Source organism: Tachyglossus aculeatus, chromosome X1, assembly GCF_015852505.1.
Source record: "Tachyglossus aculeatus isolate mTacAcu1 chromosome X1, mTacAcu1.pri, whole genome shotgun sequence".
Classification (NCBI taxonomy): domain Eukaryota; kingdom Metazoa; phylum Chordata; class Mammalia; order Monotremata; family Tachyglossidae; genus Tachyglossus; species Tachyglossus aculeatus.
In genome coordinates, this window is record NC_052101.1 from 6429760 (window position 1) to 6456099 (window position 26340).

The 26340-nt window shown below is 42.4% G+C and overlaps 1 protein-coding gene across 1 annotated transcript in view; it reads right to left on the reverse strand.

Annotated features, from left to right (window-relative positions):
- SNTG2 (syntrophin gamma 2) overlaps window positions 1–26340 on the reverse strand; it is a 161703-nt gene that overhangs the window by 46429 nt on the left and 88934 nt on the right. Inside the window, exons 15-16 of the mRNA XM_038771653.1 lie at window positions 14924–14995; window positions 7599–7808 (exon numbers count right to left, since the gene is read on the reverse strand). Of these exons, the coding sequence (XP_038627581.1) occupies window positions 7599–7808; window positions 14924–14995 (282 nt within the window). The remainder of the gene's footprint in view (window positions 1–7598; window positions 7809–14923; window positions 14996–26340) is intronic.

The following is a 26340-nucleotide window of genomic DNA, read 5'->3' on the forward strand; positions in this document are numbered from 1 at the left end:
CTACTCCCTCCTACTTAGATTGTGAAGGCCAAGTGGGGCAGGGACTGTGTCCAAACTCATTATCTTGTATCTACCCTGGTGTTTAGAACAGTGCTTGGCACATAGCAAGTGCTTAACAGATACCACAATTATTATTATGTCTTTATTAATTATTAAACCTACTAGAGAGTGGAGAATAGAGCTAACCACAGACATCAGAGCATATTCATCGTCATCTTTGTCTCCACTTAATTCCACTTAAGTGCCTCCATTTAAAAGGAGAGTGTAAGCTCCTTGTGAGCAGGGAATGAATCACATTATCATTCTATACTTCCCAAGTATCTAGGACAGTGTACAACACCAAGTTGGTGCTCAAATTCAACTACTATCACTGTTACAAAACAGCAAACCTAGAGTTATTCTTCTTTATTTGAATGCGGGAGTTCACCTAAGAGTGCCTCTTGTTTCTCCCAACTCCAGGCTCCACTTCACACTGCTGCCCAGATCATTTTTCTAGAAAACAATTGTCAGGCCACATTTCCCCACTCCTCAAGAACCCCCAATGGTTGTACGCCCACCTCCACATCAAACAGGAACTCCTCACCATCGGCTTCAAAGCAATCAATCCCCTTGCCTCCCCCTATCTCACCTCGCTACCCTCCTACTATCACCCAGTCCGCAAACTTCACTCCTCTAATGCCAAACTTCTCACTGTCGCTCCGTCTCATCTATCTCACCGCCAACCTCTCTCCCACATCCTGCCTCTGGTCTGGAACGCCCTCCCTCCTCATATCATCATCAATCGTATTTATTGAGCGCTTACTATGTGCAGAGCACTGTACTAAGCGCTTGAGAAGTACAAATTGGCAACATATACAGACAGTCCCTACCCAACAGTGGGCTCACAGTCTAAAAGACAACAGACAATGACTCTCCCCTTCTTCAAAGCCTTATTGGAAGGACATCTCCTCCAAGAGGCCTTCCCTGACTGAGCCCTGCTTCCTTCTTCTCCCACACCTTTTTGGGTTCATTCATTCATTCAATCATATTTATTGAGCGCTTACTGTGTGCAGAGCACTGTACTAAGCACTCCCTTTATTCATCTCCCCACCCAGCCCCGCAGCACGTATGTACAAATCTCTAATATTATTTATTTCTATCAATGTGTGTCTCCTCCTCTAGATTGTAAGCCCGCTGTGGGAAGGGAATGTGTCAGTTATATTGTACTCTCCCAAGCACTTTGTACAGTGCTCTGCAGCATGGAGAAGCAGCGTGGCTCAGTGGAAAGAGCCCGGGCTTGGGAGTCAGAGGTCACGGGTTCTAATCCAGGCTCTGCCACTTAGCTGTATGACTTTGGGCAAGTCACTTCACTTCTCTGTGCCTCAGTTCCCTCGTCTGGAAAAAGGGGATGAAGACTGTGAGCCCCACATGGGACAGCCTGATTACCTTGTATCTCCCCCAACTCTTAGAACAGTGCTTGGCACATAGTAAGTGCTTAACATATACTATCAATATTATTATTATTATAGTAAGTGCTCAATAAATATGACTGACATTGATTGAGTGCGTGTGTGACTGAAAAGACCACTGTGGGGTCCGCAGGCCTGGCCACACTAGCCACAGAAAAGATTTTTTCTTTGGTTGTGATGCTTCTTTTAGTGTCTATAGAGCTGACACTGTTTTCTCTCGGGTCTGCTGGAAAATAGGGTCATAAATCATAGATTACCAGAAGAGAATCAGGCTAAAGCATCGCAACAATGCTTCTCATAACATAACACCGTCTTCTTGGCTGGAATGTGCCAAGAAATGGATGACTAAAGGTTACCCAAATTGCTGCTGAGATGGAACAATCACAAGCTAAAACCGCAAGCGGAGGAGTCAGAAGAAATGTTTTATGTAGTCCCACACAAACAATGTGGAATAGCAATGGTCGGTCTGGGGAAAGAATGTGGCCTAGTGAAAAGATCGCAGAGCTGAGACCTGGGTTCGAATCTCAGCTCTGGCACTTGTCTGCTATGTTACCTTGGATAAATCACTTGGCTTTTTTGAGCCTCAGTTTCCTCATCTATAAAATGGGGAATAAATACCTATTCTTCCTCCTACTCAGACTGCGAGCCCAATGCGGGACAAGTACTGGATCTGAAGTGTGTTTGTATCTGTCCCAGAGCATAGCACAGTGTTTGGTACATAGTGAGTACTTAGCTAATACATGTCCTCCTCCAAAAAAAAAAAACAAAACAAAGAGGTATATAATAATAATAATAATGATGGTATTTGTTTAGCACTTACTATGTGCCAAGCATTATTCTAAGTGCTGGGGTAATAATAATAATAGTAATAATAATGGCATTTGTTAAGTGCTTACTATATGCTAAGCACTGTTCTAAGCACTGGGGGGATACAAGGTAATTAGGTTGTTCCACGTGGGTCTCACAGTCTAATCCCCATTTTACAGATGGGGTAACTGAGCCACAGAGAAGTCATGTGACTTGTCCAAAGTCACACAGCTGACAAGTGGCAGAGCTGGGATTAGAACCCATGACACCTGACACTCAAGCCCGTGCATTTTAAACTGAGCCAAGTTGCTTCTCTACGAGGTAGATAGATACAAGGTTGGATAAAAGGTCATCGGGTTGTCCTACGTGGGGCTCACAGTCTTAATACCCTATTTACAGATAAGGTAACTGAGGCACTGAGAAGTGACAAATACCATCATTATTATTATTGCTGTTTTAAATGACTTGCCCAAAGTTACACTGCTGACAAGCAGCAGAGCTTAGATTAGAACCCATGACCTTGCTCTTTCTACGAAGCCACACTGCTTCTCTCTAATATGTCATGTCAGGAGTGACTCTTTGCAAACCCAGAAGATGAGAGACTGAGAAGATATTCTGATCAACATTAAGAACCAAAATCAGTGCCTGCTTTGTCAGGGAATAAATATTAGGATTCCAGTTTTGTAGGAACCACGTGGAACAGCCTGGAACAAGCCAGTTGCTTCAGCCAAACACTCATACAAGGCTAAAGTTCAGTCTCATTAAGGATAGCAAAACCACTTAATTTTCAGAGTGCTTTTTTTCTCACCCTATTTGCCCCAAAATACATCTTGTTCTAACATTCCAGAGAGTAATCACTCTCTATGATGAATAGATTGACCATTATCTAATTAAATTTTGTAGCGATACCTCTGACTAAGCACGGATCGGTTTGCATCTCCCCTGGCACTTAGATAGTATTTGACACATATTAAGTGCTCTATAAATTGTTATCATTAAGCACTTGAGAAGGTACAACAGACAGGTGACTTAGTCCTGGCTCTAACGGGGGTGCCAGGCCTATTAATTAATTAATTCATTCAATCGTATTTATTGAGTGCTTACTGTGTGCAGATCACTGTACTAAGCGCTTGGGAACATTACTAGCAGAGAAATCAGAATAAATATTTGAATAATAATAATAATAATGATGGGATTTGTTTAGCACTTACTATGTGCAAAGCACTGTTCTAAGAGCTGGGGAGGATACAAGGTGATCAGATTGTCCCGCATGGGGCTCACAGTCTTAATCCCCATTTTACAGATGAGTTAACTAAGGCACAGAGAAGCTAAGTGACTTGCCCAAGGCGACACAGCTGACAATTGGCGGAGTTGGGATTTGAACCCAAGGCCTCTGACTCCAAAGCCCATGCTCTTTCCATTGAGCCACGCTGCTTCTCAGAGAATAGAGAGTTAATTATACAAGTGATGCAGATGGGTATGAATAAACATCTACGGAGTATCTGTTGGGTTGATACATTGGTGGGCGGGGGTCGCTTAACCATTAGATGAAAACAAAACAAAACAAAAAGGCCTGAAAAAACCTACCAACGCTCCTCAGTTAGGAAAGCAATGGTACCAACACTTAAACACTTAAATCTCCTGAGAGGTTTTGAATTTCACATCTTCACTCAGACTGAATCAAAAACTGTAAGAGGAACGGGATTGAATGTCTTCACTCAAACTGTAATGAAACTGAAAGAGGTTAGTAGGAATTACTGATCCACAACCATTATTCCATGGATCAGTGGAAAGAGCACAGGTTTCGGAGTCCGAGGTCATGGGTTCAGATCCTGGCTCCGCCACTTTTTCATTCACTCATTCAATCGTATTTATTGAGCTCTTATTGTGTGCAGAGCACTGTACTAAGCGCTTGTCAGCTGTGTGACTTTGGGCAAGTCACTTAACTTCTCTGGACCTCAGTTACCCCATCTGTAAAGTGGGGATTAAGACTGTGAGCCCCATGTGGGACAACCTGATCACCTTGTATCCTCCCCAACGCTTGGAACAGTGCTTTGCACAGAGTAAGTGCTTAACAAATGCCATTCTTATTATTAATTATTATTCCCCCAGTTGGATTAAGAATATCTTGAAAGAGGAGAAGAAGAAAAGACTAAAATCCATATAGAAAAGACAGTTTCACCTTCATTTCGATTTAAAAATCCCCGGACCATTTAATTAGGATCCCTCTAGACAGAGGGATCACTGTGGACAAGAAACATGTCTATTATATTGTGTTGGACTTTCCCAAGTGCTTAGTATAGTGCTCTGTGTACAGGTTTTAATCCCGGCTTCACTGCTTGTCTGCTGTGTGACTTTGAGCAAGTCACTTTACTTCTCTGGGCCTCTGATACCTCATCTGTAAAATGTGGATGAGACTGTGAGCGCCATCCTTATCCCCCCCCTGCCTTACCTCCTTTCCCTCCCCACTGCACCTGTATATATGTATATATGTCTGTACATATTTATTACTCTATTTTATCATCATCATCATCATCATCAATTGTATTTATTGAGCGCTTACTGTGTGCAGAGCACTGTACTAAGCGCTCGGGAAGTATAAGTTGACAACATATAGAGACAGTCCCTACCCAACAGTGGGCTCACAGTCTAAAAGGGGGAAACAGAGAACAAAACCAAACATATTAACAAAATAAAATAAATAGAATAGATATGTACAAGTAAAATAAATAAATAGAGTAACAAATATGTACAAACATATATACATATATACAGGTGCTGTGGGGAAGGGAAGGAGGTAAGATGGGGGGAATACTTGTACATATTTATTCTATTTTATTTTGTTAATGTGTCTTGTTTTGTTGTCTGTCTCCCCCTTCTAGACTGTGAGCCCGCTGTTGGGTAGGGACCATCTCTATATGTTGCCAACTTGTACTTCCCAAACGCTTAGTACAGTGCTTTGCACACAGTAAGAGCTCAATAAATGCGATTGAATGAATGAATGAATGAATGAATGTGGAACAGGGACTGTGTCCAATAAGATTAGAAGCATGATGACCTAGTGGCCGGAGCCTGGGCTTGGGAGTCAGAGAACCTGAGTTCTAATCCCAGCTCCATCACTTGTCTGCTGTGTGACCTTGGGCAAGTCTCTTCACTTCTCTGGGCCTCAGCTACCTCATCTGTAAAATGGGGATTGAAACGGTGAGCCCCACATGGGGCAACCTGATGACTTTGTATCTACCTCAGCACTTTGAACAGTGTTTGGCACATAGTAAGCACTTAACAAGTTACCATCATCATCATCATCCTCATTAAGTCACATTGACCCCAGCACTTACAACAGTGCTTGGTACATAGTAAGCACTTAACAAGTACCATAAGTACCATAAGTACCAGAGAAGCAGCGTGGCTCAGTGAGAAGAGCACAGGCTTTGGAGTTAGAGGTCGTGGGTTCAAATCCCAGCTCCACCAATTGTCAACTGTGTGACTCTGGGCAAGTCACTTCACTTCTCTGGGCCTCAGTTCCCTCATCTGTAAAATGGGGATTAAGACTGTGAGCCCCCCGTGGGACAATCTGATCACCTTGTAACCTCCCCAGTGCTTAAAACAGTGCTTTGCACATAGTAAGCACTTAATAAATGTCATTATTATTATTATCATTATTATTACTAATAAATACAATTGATTAATTGACATGGCACTGAGGGGTGATTTGGGGGGAGCTCAGACCTGAGGGTGTTAATTTTCTTAATGAAGTAGTTGGTCAGATCGTTGGGGGCGAGGGATGGGGAAAGGGAGGAGACAGGGGGCCCAAGGAGGGAGTTAAATGCCCGAAACAACTGATGAGGGCTCTGGGCATGTTCCTTAGAGGGCTTTTATAAACCCTCCTCAAAATAAAGAAAACCAGATTTACACAGAGATGGACATAATTAAGATACTTCCTTTGTCACTACACTTTTCCATTTTGTGACTCAACCTCAAACTGTTCCCTTGTGTTGGCTACGTGATTAATTGCACCTCACCAATTCAACGGTTCTTTCCTCAAACCATAAGTACCTAATCATCAGTGGTTGCAAATGAAAAATGACAAACTTTTTTAACATTTTGGGGAAATTCTTCTAGAAAAGAACAGCCATCAGGTTATTCTGAGTGGCCTGTACTAAGCGCTTGGGAGAGTACAGTAAAATAACAGACACATTCCCTGCCCACAACAAGCTTACAGTCTAGAGACTTTAAAATCAAATGTTAATGGTATTACCCTGGCCACTCAGAATAACCTGATGGCTGTTCTTTTCTATAAGAATTTCCCCCAAATGTAAAAAAAGTTTGTCATTTTTCACTTGCAACCACTGATGATTAGGTTAAGTATGGTTTGAGGAAAGAACCATTGAATCGGTTCTAAGCTTGTTGTGGGCAGGGAATGTGTCTGTTATTTTATTGTACTCTCCCAAGCGCTTAGTACAGTGCTTTGTGCACAGTAAGCTCTCAATAACTATGACTGATTGAAAGCTTCCCCTTTCCAGGATTTTTCAAAAAATTCAATTCTACAGCAGAAAAAAAAAGTGTGCCGCTTTTTAAACCTTAAATTATTGTCTTCTACATTGACTATTTTTTGTCTCTGGTACTTTATGAGGGGGTGTGGTCTAATAGAGCAGCGTGGCTCAATGGAAAGAGCACAGGCTTGGGAGTCAGAGGTCATGGGTTCAAATCCCAGCTCTGCCAATTGCCAGCTGTGCGACCTAGGGCAAGTCACTTAACTTCTCTGTGCCTCAGTTACCTCATCTATAAAATGGGGATTGAGACTGTGAGCCCCACATGGTACAACCTGATCACCTTGTATCCTCCCCAGCGCTTAGAACAGTGCTTTGCACATAGTAAGCGCTTAACAAATGCCATCATCATCATAGGCCCGGGAGTCAGAAGGATCTGGGTTTTAATCCCAGCTTCGCCACTTGTCTGCTGTGTGACCTTGGGGAAGTCACTTAACTTCTCTGTGCCTCTGTTACCTCATTTGTAAAATGGGGATTAAGACTGTGAACCTCACATGGGACAGGGACTCCCACCCAATTAACTTCTATCTACCCAAGTACTTAGACCAGTGCTTGACACACAGTAAGCACTTAACAAATACCATCATTATTATTATCAAATATGTTGTAATTGTGTGTTCGCCTTGATACTCCAAGGTCTGAAAGAAGACTGCTTATCTGCCCATCACATGTAAACCAGTGCAGTTATTTTGATGAATGCAATATCTTCAATGTTTCTAAGTCCTGTCTCTACTTTTTGACACCAAGGATAGCATAGCTCCTCAAAAAAAAAATAAATAAATTCATTACTTACCCCTGTTCTTTGTACTTCCATGAAAATGGCTCTTTGGAATGATTTTTCCCACACTGCCAGCTCACTCCCTAGCTCGACATTGAAAAAATGGCTCTTCCCATGGCCAACCATAACACTGAAGCAATATGGCCTTTGGTCTTCAAAATCATATTCCTGATGAAGACCTAGATATAAGTTTGCTTGAAACCAGCAGTCATCAGCAAGCCAGAGCTGAAAAAAAGGTATTCATGGAGGCAGAGTTTAGCACTCGGGAATTCATAAATTTAATAATAAACATATGTAAAGCAGTATTGCCTCAATTCCATTTCATAGCTGAGGAAATGGAAGTATAAATGTCTGGTAACACATCCACTCTTTACCCACGTGAAAAGGCGCAGGTGTCCCATTTTGACCCAGTGATTTAACCCTAACCCTCCCCTCATCATCATCATCGTCATCATCATCATCATCATCATCAATCGTATTTATTGAGCGCTTACTGTGTGCAGAGCACTTTACTAAGCGCTTGGGAAGTACAAGTTGACAACATATACAGACAGTCCCTACCCAACAGTGGGCTCACAGTCTAAAAGGGACTGTAAGCTCGCTATGGGCAGGGAATATATCTACCAACTTTGTTGAATTGTACTCTGCACAAAGTAAGTGCTCAGAAAATACCATTGATTGATCAATTGATGGATAAAACTGATCTATTTACCTTCTCTCATAAATATTTACTTTTTACCATAAACCCCTCACCTGATAGATTTTATCTTTCTTTGTCACATTTTCATCAATAGCCCTAAAATGGCTTCCAGCACCAAACTTTAATAATCTGGGAGTGCGCTCTCAAAGGCAGATTTTAATGGGCTGACCAATCACATCATTTTCTCTAATTTTCTCTCATATTACAGCAATCACAATCCTCAATAGTAGATCTGTTCCAAAAATAAAACAGATTACCTCTCTCCCCACCATCATAGATACCATTATGGAAGTTACAGTCCCTTTTCTGTCTATATGAGCTTTAAATTTCCTTCTCTCATTTGAGTATATATATTTCTAACAAGAGGTTGTCTATAAATCAATGAATCAATTAAATCTGATCACTCACTCTGCAGAAAGCATTGTACTATGTGCCTAAGATAAAACAATTTAGGTAGACAAAAATCCCTGCCTTTAAGGAGCTTACAAGTTGGCCAGGAAAATAGACATTCAATTACAGGCAGGAGGAAATGGTGGGATGGTGAATACTTAACTAAGGATTTGGGGGTTTGGACCCAAGTGTGCAAGTGATGCAGAAGGAAGGGGGAAGGGGTTGGGGAGGTGAGAGGTTTGTCACGGAAGGTTTCTTGGAGGAGATTTGATTTTAGTAAGGCTTTTAAATATAAGGAGAATAATGGTCTTTGGGCAGGAGCTAGGGATCAGAGGTGAGAGAGATGAAAGTGAGGTACACTGAAGAGTAGGTTGGCGTTAGAGGAGCAAAATGGGTGTTCTCGTTTCTTTGGGAGAAGAATGACTATGAGTAGAGGGAAATGAGCTGATTGGGTGCCGTGAAAATGATGGTCAGAAGTTTCTGATTATTTTGGAGAGGAATGGGCAATGATTAGATGGGCAATCCTCAAGACCGAAAGCTCACTGTGGACAGGGAACTTGTCTACCAACCCCATTACAGTGTACTCTCCCAAGCACTTAGTACAGTGCTCTGCAGACTGTAAGCACTCAATAAATATGATTGGTTGCTATATGCACAGTAAGCTCTCAATAGATATCATTAATTGATTAAGGATCGCAGCATCATGTCCTGAGTAGAGTCAGAATATTTGACATGGTAAAAGCCTAACATGGAAGGATGCTCACTGAAAATGCTCTACTCTCCCTTTAAAGTTGGTGAGAAAGATATCAGCTTCCAAAAGTACAAAACAGAGCTCCTAACCCCTTGAAAAAGGGCACTATTTCTCATAGTCAGTGGAAGAAGGGGATTAAAGAATTTCTGAAAATGATCATTGCTTCAAGTAAGCTTAATTTTTATCTGATGGAAAAAGGGTTATCACAACCATTACTAATTCTGGAGGAAAGACAATCTCGGGGTCCCTAGCCAGTATTACATTCCTAGCAGACCATTAAACAGTCTGAATTATTCAGCCTTACTGCCCCCAAATTTACAAATTAAGTGAATTGAATGTAACCCTCTTTCCCCTATGCATCGTGTAAATCTTCTTTAGGAAATGAGATTGTGCCAGTTGAACAGAATAAACTCCTATGATTAAGGGGAACTTTCTGATGTCAGCTCTGCTGGCGGTTTGTTTAGTCGAGTAGGTAATAAATGACTGTCAAAATCATTTACTTCCTTTGATCCACAATTTTCTACAATAAAAGTGAACTCCTTTAAAGAGCTACTAAAGCAAATGCAATACTAATGCTTAAAATAAATTTGAGGGACTTAGAGAACAGATGTTTTCAAATCTCACTCCTTAGTAATCCAGTGAATGAATTCATTTTCCAGAAAACATTTACATGGAAAATGACCAACTCCATGCCATGCTTACAGTTATATATATATTCTGCTTTATACAGAGCAATCTGTCTGCCACAGCAGGTTTTTGCACTATCCATCTCAGCTATAATGTTTTAGGGAACTGGGGGACAATCCAATAAGGCAAACCCATTTAGATGCAATGAATCCACATAAGGGATGGTGTGAACGTGTGGGGGTAAGGAAGAGGCAAGAATTTTGGTTTGAATTGTCTTAGTGCAGAATTCTGCAAACACACAATGCCCATGTTACCAGAAAAAGGGATGAATGTTTCGCATCAATTTTAAACGGGAGCTTTTTCATATTCTCAGGTAGCCAACAGTTACTTGCATTTGCAATGAAATGATATCCTTTCTAAGGAATGGGTAGTTGTCAAAATCCTAATTATGTTTGCATCTGGCTGAATTCTCCCCCCACCCAAGCCTTTCTTTTTTGCCTCCTCTGGTGCTAATGAGCTGCTCTTTGTTAAGAGCTTTAAATAGAATATTTTGGATACATTTGCAATATGAGAACTCATTTTATTATGATAACAGAATGCACCTTTACTTTAAATATGCATCCTGTTTCTCACACTTCTGATTCCTAGCATAGTTGAGTGTATGAAGCCCAACAAGAGAAAGCCCTTGCTAAGGTGATAGTTACTTAGAAAAAACTGCTGACTGGGGATGAGTTAAAGCATATGAATTAGCCCTAGTCCCGGTCAAATAAATAAAAATCAACTGTGCTGACATGATATCATATTCTCTTCAAGTGTGTACATAATTTAATCCTTTAGTGTAAGCAACATACTGGTTTTCTCATCAGTTTCCTCGCTTTATGCAGATATTTGAATGGACTACATTTTAATGTGAATAAAAATAACTCCTCCATGGATGAAAGATCATTAAAAAAAGATGAATAATCACATCTACCACAATCCTTGGATCCCAAATTTTGTCTCATGTGAAAAGACACAAATGTTTTGTTCCTGAAGTATAATTATGAGTCCCAATTTTTTAAAATCCAAACTAAAACTCACTTTCAACCTATCAATAGTAGTTATCGAGTGTCTTCGGTAAGCAAAGCACTATAGTAAATTCAATGTTTATGGGAGTACAATAGAATTACTTTCCTAACTCTATTTAGGACCTAATTATCTTTTATCCCAGTACTTAGTTCAGTGCTGGGTATGTAGTAAGCACTTAACAAATATTGCAATTATTATTATTACTCTACATTTCAATATGAAATAAATGCATTCGGGAAAAACAGAATGTGAAGTTGCTAAAATATTACCACGTTGAAAGTTATAAAATGGTCTAGTACTAGAAAAAATAAATTGACATGCAAGAGCCAACTTATCCAACATTCTGAAGTCCATGCTCATAAAATCAGTTTCATTTGAGAATTTCTAAGAAACATTTTAACCAGTGAAAATAAATCAAATTATTTTCCAACAATTCATATTGCTTCAAATTTTCCTTGTACGTTATAATCAAATTGTGGCAGAATGAAAGTTAATATACTGTACGCCATAATTTTGTGCTTTAGTAATATATTCTTTGAACTTGTTGGTGGAAAGTTCATTTATTAACATGTCAGGCATATGGACTCAGAAGTTGATTTTTCCGTCTCTTTCTTATAATAAAATGGCACCACAGAAGGCATTGCAGGCCTTGGAAATTTACCTTGCCAGAACAAATACTGAGAAATTGAGTGAGAAATCAGCATTGAAAACGTCCTTTTAGAATAAGGTGCTCGCCTCTTTCTATCTCATTCTATTTATATGAATAAAGACTACGATGGCTATCATGATAAATGAATTAATAAAAAAGTTTAATTGAAAAGCATTTTAAATTTAGCTCCGGTTCTCTCCTTAAATTGCTAATATGCATGATGTGAAATAAAAACTGTTACAGCAGTTCCCAGAATAGTGTTTTGGGAAAGCATAATGTTAAAAGAATAATGATCATACATTCGATAATAAAATACGAATGGTAATTCCAATAAAATGAGCCCTTCTTGGTCAATATTCCAATCCATCTTCAAAGCCCTGGGGTAATTATATTTGCTCCAGAAGGTCTTCCCTGATTTATTTTTCTTCTCCCCAGGTCACATCTGTCTTCTGTCTCCTTCCCTCAATCCCATCTCTTGTCCCTAATGATGTGGCCCCATACTTTATTGAGAAAATTGAAACCACCAGGCATGATCTCCCTATAATCCCTCCTGCTCCTTCTTCGACTCTCCCGTCTTTCCCAGCAGTACTTCATGAGGAGATCTCCCACCTCCTCTTGAAATCCATCTCCTCAACTTGCACCTTGGAGGTTGGGCCCTATCTCTTTGCAACTTATCAAAACACTTGTCCCCTTCCGTCTTCCTTCCCTGATCGCCATCTTCAACTTACAACAGTGCTTGGCACATAGTAAGCGCTGAACAATTATCATTATCATTTTTTTCAACTGATCACTCTCCAATGGCTTCTTTCCTAAAGCTTTCAAACATAATAAATCAATAATCATAAAATGATAATAATAAAGTGAAATAAAGACCTCCATCGACCTCATGACTCCCTACTTACATTACTTTCTAAACTTCTGGAGCAAGTTGTCTACACCTATTGCCCCCCACTTCACAATTCTCTCCTTGACCTTCCCTGATCGCCATCTTCAACTTAGAACAGTGCTTGGCACATAGTAAGCGCTGAACAATTACCATTATCATTTTTTTTCAACTGATCACTCTCCAATGGCTTCTATCCTAAAGCTTTCAAACATAATAAATAAATAATCATAAAATGATAATAATAAAGTGAAATAAAGACCTCCATTGACCTCACGACTCCCTACTTCCATTACTTTCCAAACTTCTGGAGCAAGTTGTCTACACCTTTTGCCCCGCACTTCGAAATTCTCTCCTTGACCTTCCCTGATCGCCATCTTCAACTTAGAACAGTGCTTGGCACATGGTAAGCACTTAACAATTACCATTATCATTTTTTTCAACTGATCACTCTCCAGCGGCTTCTTTCCTAAAGCTTTCAAACATAATAAATAAATAATAATAAAATAATAATAATAAAGTGAAATAAAGACCTCCATTGACCAAGGTCACCCAGCAGACAAGGGGCAGAGCTGGGATTAGACCCGGGTCCTTCTGACACTCAGGACTTTGCTCTTTCCACTGTGCCATGCTGATGTTCTTGACCCCACAGCCTCACAAGGGACAGCCCTCCACCTGCTTAGTCTGTCTCCACTGAGTCGTTCATGCGGGTGTCAGAGGCTACGTGAGCAGATTCTGGCCCAAAAATGGTGGAAAGACCGTGAGGGGGTCAGGCCACTGCAATCCTGGAACTCTGCTCTCTGCTCTGCCTCCAGTTGATTCCCCAGATTGACTAGGGGTGTCGGGTGGGGTTGAGGTAGGGGACCACTCCCTTTAAATTGGACTCTAGAGGCTGGAAGCCGTGAGGCGGACAACAGTGACACCAACATAAGAGGAAGTTCTACATCAAGGGTGACAGAAGGGCATAGCACCAAACATCAGGAAATCTGGGTTCTCCTCTCAGCTCAGCCAGCTGCATAACCTCAGACAAGTCGCTTAATCTCTCTGAGCCTCAGTTTCCTCATCAGTAAAACACAGGTAAGATCAAATCCCGGCTCTGCCAGTTGTCAGCTGTGTGACTTTGGGCAAGTCATGTGCCTCAGTTCCCTCATCCGTAAAATGGGGATTAAGACTGTGAGCCCCCAGTGGGACAACCTGATCTCCTTGTAACCTCCTCAGCGCTTAGAACTGTGGTTTGCACAGAGTAAGCGCTTAAGACATGCCATTATTATTATTCTTATTCTTCTTATTATTATTATTATTATCCCTGCTCTCCCTCATTTTTAGTTTGGGAGACCCATATAGGGCAGGTATTCAATCGTATTTATTGAGCACTTATTGTGTGCAGAGCACTGTACTAAGCACTTGGAAAGTACAATTCGGCAACAGAGACAATCTCTACCCAACAACGGGCTCACAGTCTGAAAGGAGGGAAGACACAGGTACTGGGTCTGAGATGATTAATAATAATAGAAGCAGTGTGGCTCAGTGGAAAGAGCACGGGCTTTGGAGTCAGAGGTCATGAGTTCAAATCCTCGCTCCGCCACTTGTCAGTTGTGTGACTTTGGGCAATTCACTTAACTTCTCTGGGCCTCAGTTCCCTCATCTGCAAAATGGGGATTAAGACTGTGGGACAACCTGATCACCCTGTAACCTCCCCAGCGCTTAGAACAGTGCTTTGCACATAGTAAGCTCTTAATAAATGCTATCATTATTATTATTATTTGGGTAGTGCTTACTCTGTGCCCAGCACTGTACTGAGCACTGGGGTAGACACAAGATAATCAGCTCCCAAATGGGGCTCGCATTTTAAGTAGGAGGGAGAACAGTAATTGAAGGAACTGAGGCATGGGAGAAGTGAAATGACTTTTCCAAGGTCACACAGCAGGTAAATGGAGGAGCCGGGAATAGAGCCCAGGTCCCCAGTCCCGTGCTCTTTCCATTATGCCATGCAAGTTCCCCATAATTTGTACCCGAGGGATTAGCATAAGACTTAGCACAAAGGGTTTGATAAACACCACCAGTATGGCTATTGTAAAAAGAGGAAAGGAAATGTGCTTTTCCGTTAAATCCTCCGCCATCAGTTACCCCTAGTTGACACCACAGGGAAGTTAAATCTGCTTGATGTTTAGCTGCTCATTAACTACCTTTGGATGTCTGAAGTACGAGCGGTACCTCTGTCTTCCCTAAAATTATTGTCAATATAAGTGTCTGAAATCCACAGGATGCCTACCTTGTGAACTTTAAATAGCACCTCACAGAGGTTATAGATTTTTTCAGCACGCACCCAGTCTAATGTGCTCACCTGTAAGAAACACAAAATGCAAATGTGAAAATCCATTTTGCTCTCTAAGCCTGAAAATTTAGAACATCAGTGGATCTGATTACCTTTGATGCAGTATGCTTCTGCTTTAATTAAATTCCAAATCACCAGCTACAGGGTTGATAGTGCTAAGCTTCGTGCCTATCATTTTGCATATTAATCATATTACCTGTCATTTTGAATATATGAAATGAAAACCTTGATCTGAGATATGTTTCAATTCAATTGATTGGTTAATTTTGGGATATCATACCATTTTGCCCATCGAGCATCAAAATGACTGTGTACAAAATGCCTAATCATGATTTAGAACCATGTTCCGCAAATACATTTTGCTAAAGCGCAGAAGAAATTCAACGCCTGAATTTTCTAATCTAGTCAATTTTCTGCATGTTCTTTCCATGGCCCCCCAAACTTATGCAAATCTCCATAATTTATTCATTTATACTAATGTCTATCTCTTCCTTTAGATGGAAAGCTTGTTGTGGGCAGGAAATGTGTCTACCAACTCTGTTGTACTCTCCCACACACTAAGCACACAATAAAAATGATTGATTGTGTGATCGAAGTTCAACATTTTCTTTGAAAAGTATCACATTTATGGCCACTTAAAAATGATTAATGGCAGAGTCAACCCCCAAATACATTCATGGGAAACATCAGTTCATTTTTCCCCACTCCTCAAGAACCTCCAGTGGTTCCTTTGGCTGTAAGGTCCTTGTAGGCAAGGAATGGGTCTGTTATATTGTTGTGTTGTATTCTCCCAAGTGCTTAGTACAGTGCTCTCTGCACACAGTGAGTGATTAATAAATACAAATGACTGATTGATTGCCCATCCACCTCTGCATCATGCAGAAATTCTTACCGTCAGCTTTAAACCACTTAATCACCTTACCCCCTCCTACCTCTAGACTGTAAGCTCGTGTGGGCAGGGTATATGTCTGTTTATTCTAATAATAATAATAATAATAATAATAATAATAATAATGGTATTTCATTCAATCATTCATTCAATCATATTTATTGAGTGCTTACTATTTGCAGAGCACTGGATTCAAAACTTGGGAGAATGATAAAACAATGAACAGACACATTCCCTGCTCACAACGAGCTTAAGGTCTTGAGAAGCAGCGTGGCTTAGTGGAAAGAGCCCGGGCTTGGGAGTCAGAGGTCCTGAGTTCTAATCCCGGGTCCGCCACTTGTCAGCTGTGTGACTTTGGGCCAGTCACTTAACTTCTGTGTGCCTCAGTTACCTCATCTGTAAAATGGGGATGAAGACTGTGGGCCCCACATGGGACAATCTGATTACCTGGCATCTACTTCAGCACTTAGAACAGTGCTTGGCACATAGTAAGTGCTTAACAAATACCATTTTTTAAAATTATTCTTATTAGAGAGGGGGAGGATTTGTTAAGTGCTTACTATGTGCAAGGCACTGTAGTAAGTGCCGGGGTAGATACAAGCTAATTGGATTGGACATGGTCCCTGTCCCATGTGGGGCTCACAGTCTCAATCCCCGTTTTACAGATGAGGTAACTGAGGCCCAGAGAAGTGAAGTGACTTGCCCAAGCTCACACGGCAGACAAGTTTACTCTATTTATTTATTTTATTTGTACATATCTATTCTATTTATTTTATTTTATTAGTATGTTTGGTTTTGTTCTCTGTCTCCCCCTTTTAGACTGTGAGCCCACCGTTGGGTAGGGACTGTCTCTGTATGTTGCCAATTTGTATTTCCCAAGTGCCTAGTACAGTGCTCTGCACATAGTAAGCGCTCAATAAATACGATTGATGATGATGATGAAGTGGCAGAGTCGGGATTAGAACCCACTGCCTTGGGGCTGCCAAGGTCTGTGCTCTATCCACTTGGCTATGTTGCTTCTCCTGAGTGCTTAGCACATTGCTCTGCACACAGGAAGGGCTCAATAAATACAGTTGAATGAATGATTGAATAAATACCTCACCTTAATAATAATAATAACAATAGCGTTTATTAAGTGCTAACTATGTGCAAAGCATTGTTCTAAGCGCTGGGGAGGTTACAAGGTGATCAGGTTGTTACTCTCCTGCTACAGTCTTGCCTGTAGAGGACTTGACTTCAGTCCTCTAATGCCAAGCTACTCACTGTAACTCCATCTCGTCTATCTCACTGCCAACATCTCGCCCACGTCCTGCCTCTGGCCTGGACAACCCTCCCTCCTCCTATCTCACAGACAAAAACTTTCCTCTTCTTGAAAGCCTTACTGAAGGCCCGTCTCCTCCAATTGGCCTTCCCTGACTAAGCCCTCCCTCAGCTTAGAAGCAGCGTGGCTCAGTGGAAAGAGCCCGGGCTTTGGAGTCAGAGGTCATGAGTTCGAATCCCAGCTCCGCCACATGTCTGCTGTGTGACCTTGGGCAGGTCACTTAACTTCTCTGAGCCTCAGTTACCTCATCTGTAAAAGGGGGATTACGACTGTGAGCCCCACATGGGACAACCTGATCACCTTCTATCCCCCCCAGTGCTTAGAACAGCGCTTTGCACATAGTAAGCGCTTAACAAATGACATCATTATTATTATTATTTCCTCTTCTAGAATCAATCAATCATATTTATTGAGCGCTTACTGTGTGCAGAACACTGCACTAAGCGCTTGGGAAGTACAAGTTGGCAACATATAGAGACAGTCCCTACTCAAGAGTGGGCTCACAGTCTAGAACTCCCTTCTGTGTCACCCTTGCACTTGGATTTCGTCCCCTACCTTAGCCTCATGAGACGCATGCATATAGAGGCAATTTATTTCTTTATATTCATTCATTTAATCGTATTTATTGAGAGCTTACTGTGTGCAGAGCACTGTACTAAGCGCTTGGGAAGTACAAGTTGGCAACATTTAGAGACGGGCCCTACCCAACAACAGGCTCACATTAATCTCTATCTCCCCTCTAGACTGTAAGCTCATTGTGACGAGGGAATGTGTCTACCAACTCTGTGGCATTGTCCTCTCACAAACACTTAGTACGGTGCTCTGCACACAGTGTGGGCTCAATAAACCAACGATTGATTGGTTGATTGACTGACTGATTGGAAGAAGGGGAAGAGGGCTAGTTTCTTCGAATTAAGAAAGGGGACCAAGAGTAGAATGAGCTACCAATGGAATCAGCAATTTTTGATTCCAGGCAAAGAACTGAAATCTGTGGTTCCTGATCCACCCCATTATTAATTTGAATAACAACCACTTTTGTCCCAACTCATTTCTGGATGTGTTTTTTCTATATTCTGAGTTGAAACAATGTCCTGTACTGTCACTCACATCTTGTTGCAATGATAGCGAGCACTAAATTGGGCCATTCTTTGCTATGAGGAGAAAATTTCAGGAAAGATTCTCTGGGAACATGTCTACTAACACGGTACTCGCCGACGAGTGCTTAGTACGGTGGCTGATGTTGACCACCGTTGACGGCACTACCATCCTTCCCGTCTCACAAGCCCGCAAACTTGGTGTCATCCTCGACTCCGCTCTCTCATTCACCCCTCACATCCAAGCCGTCACCAAAACCTGCCGGTCTCAGCTCCGCAACATTGCCAAGATCCGCCCCTTCCTCTCCATCCATACCGCTACCCTGCTCATTCAAGCTCTCATCCTATCCCGTCTGGACTACTGCACCAGCCTTCTCTCTGATCTCCCATCCTCGTGTCTCTCTCCACTTCAATCCATACTTCATGCTGCTGCCCGGATTATCTTTGTCCAGAAACGCTCTGGGCATATTACTCCCCTCCTCAAAAATCTCCAGTGGCTACCAATCAATCTGCGCATCAGGCAGAAACTCCTCACCCTGGGCTTCAAGGCTGTCCATCCATCCCCTCGCCCCCTCCTACCTCACCTCCCTTCTCGCCTTCTCCAGCCCAGCCCACACCCTCCACTCCTCCGCCACTAATCTCCTCCCCGCACCTCGTTCTCGCCTGTCCCGCCATCGACCCCCGGCCCATGTCATCCCCCGGGCCTGGAATGCCCTCCCTCTGCCCATCTGCCAAGCTAGCTCTCTTCCTCCTTTCAAGGCCCTACTGAGAGCTCACCTCCTCCAGGAGGCCTTCCCACACTGAGCCCCTTCCTTCCTCTCTCCCTCGTCGCCCTCTCCATCCCCCCCATCTTACCTCCTTCCCTTCCCCACAGCACCTGTATATATGCATATATGTTTGTACATATTTATTACTCTATTTATTTATTTTACTTGTACATATCTATTCTATTTATTTTATTTTGTTAGTATGTTTGGTTTTGTTCTCTGTCTCCCCCTTTTAGACTGTGAGCCCACTGTTGGGTAGGGACTGTCTCTATATGTTGCCAATTTGTACTTCCCAAGCGCTTAGTACAGTGCTCTGCACACAGTAAGTGCTCAATAAATACGATTGATGAAGATGATGATGATGGTTTGCACCAAGTGAGCGCTCAATTAAATATTCATTCATTCATTCATTCAATCGTATTTATTGAGCACTTACTGTGTGCAGAGCAGTGTACTAAGCACTTGGGAAGTACAAGTTGGCAACATATAGAGATGGTCCCTACCCAACAAAAGTGATAGATCGATTATTCCATCATTGCTTAGCTAGAATAATAATCAGATAGAGCATGGGCCTGGGATTCGAAAGATCATGGGTTCTAATCCTAGCTCCACCGCTTGCCTGCTGTGTGACCTTAGGCAAGTCACTTAACTTCTCTGTGCCTCAGTTACCACATCAGTAAAATGGGGATTAAGACTGAGCCCCACGCGGGACAACCAGATTACCTTGCATCTACCCCAGCGCTTAGAACAGTGCCTGGCATATAGTAAGTGCTTAACAAATACCGTAGTTATTATTAGTGTTATTATGTTATTATGGTGGTTTGCACCAAGTAAGCGTTCAGTAAATATGGTGAATTGATTATTCCATCATTGCTTAGGTAGAATAATAATCAGATAGAGCACAGTCCTGGGAGTCGGAAGGTCATGGGTTCTAATCCCAGCTTTGCCATTTGTCTGCTGTGTGACCTTGGGCAAGTCACTTATCTTCCCTGTGCCTCAGTTACCACCTCTGTAAAATGGGAATTAGGACTGTGAGCCCCACGTGGGACAACATGATTACCTTGCATCTTCTCCAGTGCTTAAAACAGTGCCTGGCATATAGTCACTGCTTAACAAATCCATTATTATTATTATATAATGGAATTGGACATAGTCCCTGTCCCACATAGGGCTCACAGTCTTAATCCCCATTTTACAGATGAAGCAGCTGAAGCACAGAGAAGTGAAGTGACTTGCTCAAGATCACACAGCAGACAAGTAACTTCCTTGCTCATGCTCTTTCCACTACGCCACACTGCTTCTCCACAGTGCTTTGCATATAGTAAGCACTTAATAAATGCCAAAGAAGATACCACTGAACCAATGAATGAATGAATAAAAAACACTACTCTTGGCACAATTAAAACAGATTATTAAAACAATGCAAGTGGCCTTAGAAGTTCCCACAGAATAACACTCCTAACAGGACCAGATTTCCCACAAGACATTTTCCAAACAAACCCAGGACACAGCGAGTCTGATGCATGCGTATCTTTCTACTGCCAAAATCAATGGACGCATTTTGCCTCTCCGCTAAAGGTAGCAAATTATGCCAACTGTATAAAGAGCCATTAAAATTCTAAATCCCTCCTGTTGTAAGCAAACAGTAGTTCCTGATGGAAAGCACCATATTAAGCAATATTTTCCTAAATACCATACTTTTTTTTTTATTGGCTTTGATGTCTTTTTGGTTGATTTCCAGTTTGAAATAGAGTCCCACATATAAAGCATGGAACAGACACATTTCCAAACATCATTAAAATGGGTTAAAGGAATTACCACAGAATCAAATATATGGCATATAAAAGGAATCTGTAACGTATAAATTAAGTGGCAGTTTGTCAATGCATGGACGAAACCATCAGAAGCAATTTCCAGAAACCCAATTTGGCAATCATAATATAACAGAATTGTATATTACCTGGAAGCAAACTGTTTAAGAGGATTCCTGCCAATGAAGGCAATGCTCGCACTAGTAAATTCTGTGCATAGTTGAGTGTTGATTTTAGATGAAAATACAATGAAACAAATTAATGTCAAAAGGTAGCAAGGATGGCCATCCACTTTAGCTTTTCAGCGCAAACAGGTAAAGACTGCATACTCTGTTCATATTTTCAGAAAGAAAATAATCCGTTTTAATTGTGCCAAGGATAGTGTTTTTTATTCATTCATTCGTTGGCTCAGTTGTATTTTTTTGGCATTTATTAAGCGCTTACTATGTGCAAAGCACTTTTCTAAGCGCTGGGGAGGTTACAAGGTGATCAGGTTGTTCCACGGGGGGCTCACAGTCTTAGTCCTCATTTTACAAATGAGGTAACTGAGGCCCAGAGAAGTTAAGTGACTTTCCCAAAGTCACACAGATGATGACTGGCGGAACTGGGATTTGAACCCATGCCCTCTGACTCCAAAGCCCGTGCTCTTTCCACTGAGCCACGCAGCTTCTCTATTTTTTGAGCACTAACTGTGTGCAGGGCACTGTATTAAGCTTTTGGGAGAGTACAATACAACAAAAAAACAGACACATTCCCTGCTCACAGTGAGCTTACAGTCTAGAGGGGGGACATTATTTATTTGCATTGATGTCCCCACTCTAGGCTGTAAGCTCACTTGCTCAATTGCAGATCTGTACGTAATTGGTTTGGGGCTGGGACGGGGGGAAGAGCAATGGGAGCAAGTTAGGGTGATGCAGAAGGGAGTGGGAGAAGAGGAAATTGGGGCTTAGTCTGGGAAGGCCTCTTGGAGGAGATGTCCTTCAGTAAGGCTTTGAAGGTGGAGTCATTGTCTCTTAGATTTGAGGAGGGAGGGCATTCCAGACCAGAGGCAGGAAATGGACTAGGGGTTGGTGGCAAAATAGATGAGACGGAGGCCCAGTGAGAAGGTTAGTGGAACCAGAGGAGCTAAGTGTGAGGGTGGCTTTGTAGAAGGAGATAATTGAGGTGAGGTAGGAGAGGGGAAGGTAATTAAATGCTTTAAAGCCAAAGGTGAGGAGTTTCTGTTAGTTGCAGAGGTGGTCGGGCAACCCCTGGAGTTTTTTGAGGAGCAGGGTGACACGTCCTGAACTTTTTACTGTAAAACGATCCAGGCAGCAGCGTGCAATACAGACTGGAGCGGGGAGAGACAGGAGGCTGGGAGGTCAGCAAGGAGGCTGGTGAGGTCTTCCAGGCAGGATAATAATAACAATAATGGTGGTATTTGTTAAGCGCTACCAATGGCTACCAACCAATCCAGTGGCTACCAATCAATCTGCGCATAAGGCAGAAACTCCTCACCCTGGGCTTCAAGGCTGTCCATCACCTCGCCCCCTCCTACCTCACCTCCCTTCTCTCCTTCTACTGCCCAGCCCGCACCCTCCGCTCCTCTGCCACTAATCTCCTCACCGTGCCTCGTTCTCGCCTGTCCTGCCATCGACCCCCGGCCCACGTCCTCCCCCGGGCCTGGAATGCCCCCAATCCCTCTGCCCATCTGCCAAGCTTGCTCTCTTCCTCCCTTCAAGGCCCTACTGAGAGCTCACCTACTCCAGGAGGCCTTCCCAGACTGAGCCCCTTCCTTCCTTTTCCCCTCGTCCCCCTCTCCATCCCCCCCATCTTACCTCCTTCCCTTCCCCACAGCACCTGTATATATGTATATATGTTTGTACATATTTGTTACTCTATTTATTCATTTATTTATTTTACTTGTACATATCTATTCTATTTATTTTATTTTGTTAGTATGTTTGATTTTGTTCTCTGTCTCCCCCTTTTAGACTGTGAGCCCACTGCTGGGTAGGGACTGTATATGTTGCCAACTTGTACTTCCCAAGCGCTTAGTACATTGCTCTGCACACAGTAAGTGCTCAATAAATACGATAGATGATGATGATGATGATGAAGCGCTTACTGTGTGCAAAGCACTGTTCTAAGCACTGGGGGGGGATTCAAGGTGATTAGGTGGTCCCACGGGGGGCTCACAGTCTTAATCCCCATTTCACAGATGAGGGAAATGAGGCACAGAGAAGTTAAGAAGTCACACAGCAGACAAGTGGTGGAGCTGGGATAGTGACTGGGATAGGACGAGTGATTGTATTAACATGGTAGCAGCTTGGCTGGAGAGGAAAGGGCAGATTTTTGCTCTGTGGTGAAGGGGGGACCAACAGGATTTAGTTTTTAGATCGTTTACATACACTCTGCTTTGAATTCAAGGTGTCTCAGGAATTAGTGATTCTGGTGTTTTCACAATGATGATGATGACAGAGTCTCTTGTCATAAATAATGGAAGAAACTTAGGTCCAGGCTCTCAGGGATCTTGGAACTTAGTACAGTGTTCTGCATACAGTAAGCGCTCAATAGATACAAGTGATTGATTGATATGCCTTTGCATTCATATGAATGAGATGTTCCAGGAGAGAGAGAGAGAGAGAGAGAGAGAGAGAGAGAGAGAGAGAGAGAGAGAGAGAGAGAGAGAGAGAGAGAGAGAGAGAGAGAGAGAGAGAGAGAGAAGCAGCATGGCTCAATGGAAAGAGCACAGGCTTTGGAGTCAGAGGTTCAAATCCTGGCTCCACCAACTGTCAGCTGTGTGACTTTGGGCAAGTCACTTCACCTCTCTGCGCTTCAGTTCCCTCATCTCTAAAATGGGGATTAAGACCGTGAGCCCCACGTGGGACAACCTGATCACCTTGTATCCCCTCAGCGCTTAGAACAGTGCTTTGCACGTAGTAAGAGCTTAGCAAATACCTAAATTAATATTATTATTATTGTCATAAATCATGGAAGAAACTTTGGTCCAGGCTCGCAGGGATCTATGGCACTTAGTGTATTGTTCTGAATACAATAAGCGCTCCATATATACAAGCGATTGATTGATACGGCTTTGCAGTCATATGAACGAGGTGTTCCAGAAGAGAGAGAGAGAGAGAGAGAGAGAGAGAGAGAGAGAGAGAGAGAGAGAGAGAGAGAGAGAGAGAGAGAGAGAGAGAGAGAGAGAGAGAGAGAGAGAGAATGGCTCAATGGAAAGAACACAGGCTTTGGAGTCAGAGGTCAGGGGTTCAAATCCTGGCTCCGCCAATTGTCAGCTGTGTGTGGGGCTCACAGTCTTCATCCCCGTTTTACAGAAAAGGTAACTGAGGCCCAGAGAAGTTAAGTGACTTGCCCAAGGTCACACAGCTGACAAGTGGCAGAGCCGGGATTTGAACACCTGAGACCTCAAAGCCCGTGCTCTTTCCACTGAGCCATGCTGCTTCCCATGAAGTTGGTGCCCACATTTCACATGTCAGCAAACTTGACTACCATCGATTATTCAGGGAATTAACTAGAGTTGGGCATGACAAAGAGAAATTGATCGTTTCTCCTCAGTGCTATCCCTGAAGAACCTAGTTGAAGGACAGTACCATTTGTTCCCATAACCTGCCTTGAATACAAACCAAGTCCATTCAATCTTCATACGCTTTTCGGCTCAAATAGATCGAACATCAGGCTTTTGATATAAGCACAGTGAACTTGCCTCCCCACTCCCGGCTGGGGGAGAATGGCCAATCTTAAGTCTGTAGCATGAGAAGCGATGGATAGAGCACACGGGGCTCATTGCCTCCATCCCCATTTTCCAGATGAGATAACTGAGGCACAGAGAAGTGAAGGGACTTGCCCAAGTTCAGACAGCAGTACTGAGCCCGAATAAAGGATTTGGAATAAAGAGGAAAGTTACCCACAACAGTCCATGGTGGAAACACCTTCCTCACCCGTGGGAATCTGGAAGAGAAGCCCAGCTCATTGTTTCTTAGCAACTGTATGAACTATGAATGTGCTTTCGGGCAGACTGTAGGAACTTTACAAAAAAAATATGAAGGGATAAAAATGGAATATCCCAATTCGTCTTACATTCACTTCTTCATTTCATTGGGAAAATCCCTAAACTTCATTCCACATCTCCCTGACTCCTCGAAAACCTCCACTGGTTACCCATCCACCTCTACATCAAACAGAACCTCCTTGCCAGAGGATTTAGATCACAATTATCAGTTTGCCCCCTCCTAGCTACCCTCACTGATAATAACAGTTACAGTATCTGTTAAGCATTTTCTCTGTGCCAGGCACTGTACTAAGCTCTGGGATGGATAGAAGCAAATTGGGTTGGACACCGTCCCTGTCCCATGTGGGGCTCAATCAATCAATCAATCAATCGTATTTATTGAGCGCTTACAGTGTGCAGAGCACTGTACTAAGCGCTTGGGAAGTACAAGATGGCAACATATAGAGACACTCCCTACCCAACAGTGGGCTCACAGTCTAAAAGGGGGAGACAGAGAACAAAACCAAACATACTAACAAAATAAAATAAATTGAATAGATATGTACAGGTAAAATAAATAAATAGAGTAATAAATATGTACAAACATATATACATATATGCAGGTGCTGTGGGGAAGGGAAGGAGGTAAGATGGGGCGATGGAGAGGGGGACGAGGGGGAGAGGAAGGAAGAGGCTCAGTCTGGGAAGGCCTCCTGGAGGAGGTGAGCTCTCAGTAGGGCCTTGAAAGGAGGAAGAGGCTCACAGTTTCGATCAGCATTTTACAGATGAGGTAACTGTTCTACTAGAGTGCTTAGTAAAGTAATTGCTAAATAAATACAATTGGCCAATTGTAAGCACTCAGTAAATATGATTATACGATGATGGATTTTTTTTTAATGGTATTTGTTAAGCACTTACTCTGTGCGAAGCACTGTTCGAAGCGCTGGGGGGGATACAAGGTGATCAGGTTGTCCCACATGGGGCTCACAGTCTTAATCCCCATTTTACAGATGAGGTAACTGAGGCACAGAGAAGTCAAGTGACTTGCCCAAAGTCACACAGCTGACAAGCGGCAGAGCTGGGATTAGAACCCATGACCTCTGACTCCAAAGTCCATGCTCTTTCCACTGAGCCACGCTGCTTCTCTATTTTGTCAATCAAAAGTGACAAAAGTGGCACTGTCATTATTTACATATGGTCATTTATGTTTGCAATTGGATGGAGAGCAGTCTGTGTGATGACGGCCTAAAACCATCAGATTGGAGTTGTCACATTGCCAAAAATCCCACCGATCATTTTTTGTGATAAATAACTATAACTATAGAGCTACGGTAGAGTTTTTTTTATATGACTATGATAAATATCAACCTTCTGAATTGGACCTATCTCTCAGTAAAGGAGTCTGTTACTAGCCTTTGGTGAATCTAAATGTCTGTGGTAGGACAATCCATTTGTATGCTATGGAATTTTTGATATGGATC